General features: G+C 30.8%; 1 protein-coding gene across 1 annotated transcript; it reads right to left on the reverse strand.

Annotated features, from left to right (window-relative positions):
* Positions 1–351: 351 nt before the first annotated feature.
* Positions 352–5,289, reverse strand: LOC137824017 (cucumisin-like). Its single transcript, XM_068629436.1, has 10 exons — positions 5,142–5,289; positions 4,643–4,731; positions 4,312–4,403; positions 3,859–4,096; positions 3,110–3,626; positions 2,933–3,030; positions 1,942–2,163; positions 1,725–1,836; positions 1,428–1,641; positions 352–1,047 (listed from the first exon to the last, which is right to left on the reverse strand). Exons 1-10 carry the CDS (start codon positions 5,226–5,228, stop codon positions 524–526), a joined length of 2,193 nt encoding a protein of 730 aa, XP_068485537.1. The 5' UTR covers positions 5,229–5,289; the 3' UTR covers positions 352–523.
* Positions 5,290–5,500: the final 211 nt, after the last annotated feature.

Raw genomic sequence — 5,500 nt, forward strand, 5'->3', positions numbered from 1 at the left:
ATTTTAATTTTTTCAAAATCAGTAAAATCTTCACTTTAAGTTGTGATTACACTCACAATTTGGAGCTCTAAAGATATTAAGTAAATCAAACTCATTTCATCAATCTCCTTTCTTCTTTAGTTTTAATTGAATTAAAAAAAAATATTTTTTAAAAATTTATTATTTGGTAATTACTACATTTTCCGTTATCTCAAGACTTATGGATGTCTCCAATATATAGTGACATTTATATTAGTAAGAAGGATAGACTCTTATCTCGTCTCAATAGCTAATGATAATGAATGTACGCATACAATATAATAACGACATATAAATTACTCAGAAGGAAGGAGTAGTAGAAAATACTTTGGATAAAGTAATTATTATCTTGATTTTATTTTTGACTTACATAGCACTTTATCACAAGTTATGTGGCTTACAACACACCCAAAATATTTATTCACTAAACTTCAATAGGAAGAAAAAAAAGAGAAACAAACAACAAACTACACCATCATTGCCATTCACGTTGGTGATAGAGAATTTATGGAACATAAACGACAATGGGGCTCCTTACCTGATGAGTGCCATCATCCCAAGTCAAAGGAAAAGAAACCAAGTTTGCATTAATGGTTCCTTGAATCCTAAGGGTGAAGGACAACCTCTGACCCACAGATGTGAAGGTCAAAACATTTGGTACTGCTTGAATGCTTAAAGAAGATGGATTTCCAGATACTGTTGCCCTATATGTGGATCTAGCTGATCCAACATTAGTAACAGTTCTACCAAAAGTGACATTGTTTTTCTTTGAGAGAGCGGTTGATAGAGCAAAAGATGGGAGGTTAAGGTTGAAAACAGATCCTCTATTTGCTGATGTACAAGTGTTGTTATCTCCTGTAATTGTTTGCAGCGTTGATGTATTATAACCTTGTCCACACAAAAAATTAACATAATCATTCGGACCAGCATCATAAACTAGTCCAGGATTTACTGCCTTCAAAGGATTAATTTGCCCCGCACCGTAAGCAAATTCAGCATCCGGATTAAGTGCAGGATTCAGAGGGGTAGCTGTAAATGATAAACCAACAAATTTGGTCGTAAAAATATATATACTTGGCCATTAAGATATACCATAAAATAATTGAACTTAATCTAGTTTTTCCCAACACAAATGTACATTAGGGTGGTAATGCATAAGGTTTTAGGTTATCATATTTAAGGAAATGAGTTACTCATGATCTCACAACAAAAATAAAAGTTCTATATCTATATACGTGTAAATGAAATCATATGTGTGTATTCAAATTAAAAACCCAAACAATAACCCAGGTGAGGAAAGAAAAGAAAGAATTAGTTTTTTAAATTAACCATGATGGGTTCTTGAATTGAGAGATAAGAAAAGGGCATAAAATGAGTTTAGCATGCTTGGATTGGAATGAGACTATTACCAGTTGTCATTAATGCGGATTTAAGTACAGCAGGAGACCAGCTGGGATGAAAAGATTTGACGTAAACAGTTGTTGCAGTAACATGAGGGCATGCCATTGAAGTTCCAGATAATATATTGAAATACGAAACTCTACTATCTCCATTAACTCTAGAAATAGGAGAAAGTGTAGACCATGCAGCCAGAATGTCAACTCCTGGAGCTGCTATGTCAGGCTGTACCATCAAGAGATAACTTATATATAAGCAAATGAGCTTGAATTGGTTGGATTGATTGTATATTGTACCATGAAGTTTACCTTAAGAATGTTTGGAGTGATCGTATTTGGACCTCTTGATGAGAAAGGAGCAATGTAAGGGGCTGCTGAGTCTATTCCTTCGTAACTCTTGGATATGATAGCTGTTGGATTACTACAGATCGATGACATGACATATAAATCATTTTATTCAAGACTAATTGAGCAAAATTTTATAGCACTTATGTATGATATTTATGTGTTGATGAAAAGTTTGTACCTTGTTGACTTTAAATAATTATATACGGATTGCCCATCACTTGAGCTAATGTGAACTTCTGGCAATGCAAATACACCTGCAACAACTAAAGGCAATGTACTGCGGAATATGACACCAGCAGCTCCAGAAGCAAATCCCACACGTACAGAAGAAGCATAGCCATCACACAAAACAATTTTCCCTCTCACCAAAGCTCCATTCAAGGAATTGTTAGTGCACAACCTAAGCAATGCTAAGGTTAGTATGGAGTTTTGAATTGTAATAGAAAGATTAGAAACAAATTACCAAATAATATGTCTAAATTGCTAATTTCTTTAATTATTTATAAAATTCAATTATTTAATCACCAAAGCTCCATTTAAAAAACTATCAATGCACGTACTAAAGCAATGCTAATGTTAGAATGGAGTTTTGAATTGTAATAGAAAGATTAGAAACAAATTACCAAATAATAAGGCTAAATTACTTTGCTAATTCCTTTAATTATTTATAAAATTTAATTTCCTTCTCAATATATTACAAAAAAAATAATTAAATAAAAATTAATTTTAAAAATAAAATTAATTAATCATTATATTAACTAAATTAAATATTATTTTAAAATTTAAAAAAAAATTAATATATAAAATAATTTTTATTATTTATAAATAATTTTTAAATTGATATCTACTTAACTATCAACTAATTAGATTCTAATATAGTAATAATATATCAGAAGAATTAGTAAAGGTTTATAATTTTATTATATTTAAAAATCAAACTTGAATTTTTTAAAATACAATTTATTATAGTGACCTTTTTCTATAATTTTTAATTTATATATATATTTTAAATAAATTATAATATTATTATAGTGATAAATGTTTAAAAAATCTACACTATTTTGTAAAATTAAATTTTTAACCATTAATTCAATATTGCTTCTTTAACTGCGTCAACTTCATTAGATGGAAAAGAAACATTGGAATTTATAGAAAAATAATGTTGGTACCGTGATGTGGAACTATTAAATCCAGGAGCTGGTACATCTCCATCATAAATTATAGGGTAACCATTCTGTGGTGGACTAAATGTGTTCCCTGAAATTCCCTGGATATGTTGAGAGAAATCTTTTGTTACTTTTTTAATATTTTAAAAAATAAGTAAAAGAATTTAAAGGGATAATTACCCGGATGATCTGGCCATTGCCCAGTTTGAGATCAGTTAAAAACTTTCTGTCTATAGTGGTGGCAGCCACAGAAATGTACCAGGGTGCAACATCCGCCATTGTGGAAGGATTTGGACCCGAATTGCCTGCAGATTTAGAAGTTAATATGCCCCTCCTCATTGCATGGAAAGCTCCTATTGCATGTACATCTTCAAAATAGTTCAAGTGTTTGACGGTTGATCCCACTGAAACAGAAAGAATATCAACACCATCCGAGATGGCTGCATCATATGCTGCAAGAATGTCAACACTTTGACAACCCCCTGTCCAACAAACTTTATACACAGCAATGCGTGCTGATGGAACTCCTCCTCTTGCTGTTCCTAAGCCAAGCCCAAACAGATTTGCATTGGGAACAAGGTTTCCAGCAGCAATGGATGCACAGTGAGATCCGTGACCATTGTTATCAGTTGGAGATATGATGTCCCCTGGGAGGAACCCACCTCCAATGCGAAAATGTTTTGCTCCAATTACTTTGCTACAAACAAATCATGAAGCAAGCATTCAGAGATAAGTAATTTAATGGTTACTTTTACCTTTTAATAATTATTACTTTGAAAATTTTATTACTTAAGTTTAGGTGTATATGTTTGGATCCAAGTTGATTTACTACTGAGGTGGATGTTGTTGACATTTGACATGAAAAAATTTTAAATGTGAGTTTAAAAATTGAAACCAGACATGTTGTTTATGTATATAAGAAACATTACTTATTGCAAGTGAAGTTATAGCATGTTCCCTTCCATTTCTGTGGTGGTGGACCAAAGCCTCCACCAGTAAAGCTATTGGCATTAGAAATCCAAATTCCACTATCGATTACTCCAACAATTGTGTTACTTTCTTCATTTGTTCTTGGGACATTTTCAGGGAAGTTAAGGAAGTTCCAGGACCTTGATGTTTCCACATTGTGGACTCTATCTGGAATAACAGATACCACACCATCCATTCCTGTCAAAATATTCCAAATTTTCACAAATCATAATCAATCATATTAATGTAGGAATATGACAGGAATCAAAACCAAAAATATATTTATGAATAAAGCAAAAAGCTGATGAAAATGTGGTCTGAGCTAATAGACACATATGTATAATTGGAATTTTTCAAGTGCTCTTTTTATTAATATATTTTAGTTCTTTTTTTTGGAAAAAAAAAAGAATTACCTTTCATTCTTTCTGATTCTTCTTTGGTTAGTCTCGCCACAAATCCATTGAAACTCTTGTAGCGGTGCAACAAAGTATCTGATGCAAATTTGCTGGATGGATGTACATTTCATATGGAATTTTAATAGTTAGTTAAAAAATTCCATATTCTTGATTGATAATAGGTTTAAAATAAAAGAATTGTTCTCTTTTTAGAGCAATTTATTTCATTGTTTTTCTTTTCACTCCTCCAAAATAGCATTTAAGTCAAACACGATTCTTTGTATTTGAAAATGTTAGACATACAATGTTAAGTGAGTTGAGTAGAAACAATTAAGGCTTATATATGAACCTGCCGAGGACACTTTGAACCATCCTGGTGTGAAATGATTCTGTTATTTCCATGCCCTTTGGATATTCTCCCATGTAGACTATGTAAGTCTGTAGTATGAACAAGATAAATTAAAAAGAAATTTAAACTAAGTGAATTTCACATTGATGCTTAAACATTGAAAATATTATATTCAACCTTGGGGTTAATTTGTTCATTTTGAATATAATCCAAATTCTTATTAACTTAAATGTAATCCAATATTTTCCTTAAAAAAATATGCATTATTAGATTTATTTAAAAACATCATAAAAGGATAAAAACCTAAGAGTAATTTATGAAAAGATATAACCTCTCACAGATAGAAGGAATGTGAAAATTAGTTGAGGAAAAAAATAAATTACAAAGTGAAATATTATACAAAAGAGATACCTCAAGTATACGTTTGCAAAAAGTATATTTTTGTAATACAAACAATTTCAATTGCTACGTCAAACAATATTGAATATATATTATTTACCTTTCGATCATCTTTAGAAAATGAGGAAGTCAACAGCAGGATGCATGTAAGGATTTGAAGAAGATGCGACAAACCTAAAGACTTCATCTTTCGGAACAGTAATCTTGATGAATGTGTTTTAAAGCTCTTTCAACCTGTAAGTAAATTTAATTTATTATGTTAAGTATATATTTAAAACTTATTATGTTAAATATATATTTGAAACTCACAACACAACACTAAAATTTGATATTGGAAATGGTAAATAGAAGTATATATACATAATAAATTGAGAATGAAAACAGTAACAAAGTAGATTAGCAATAAGAACATCATTTTAATCTGCACAACAAAGTGGATTGGGTAGCTTTACAATGTAC

This window comes from Phaseolus vulgaris, chromosome 8, assembly GCF_000499845.2.
Source record: "Phaseolus vulgaris cultivar G19833 chromosome 8, P. vulgaris v2.0, whole genome shotgun sequence".
In the NCBI taxonomy this organism is placed as follows: Eukaryota; Viridiplantae; Streptophyta; class Magnoliopsida; order Fabales; family Fabaceae; genus Phaseolus; species Phaseolus vulgaris.

Bases quoted from the DNA above. Each gene is read 5' to 3' on its own strand.
- LOC137824017 (XM_068629436.1), bottom strand. From the start codon at position 5,228: ATGAAGTCTTTAGGTTTGTCGCATCTTCTTCAAATCCTTACATGCATC. The intron at 4,732-5,141 runs GTAAATAATATA...TTCATACTACAG, and splicing joins TTTCTAAAGATGATCGAAAG to ACTTACATAGTCTACATGGG. The intron at 4,097-4,311 runs GTAATTCTTTTT...ATATTTTGACAG, and splicing joins AGAATCAGAAAGAATGAAAG to GAATGGATGGTGTGGTATCT.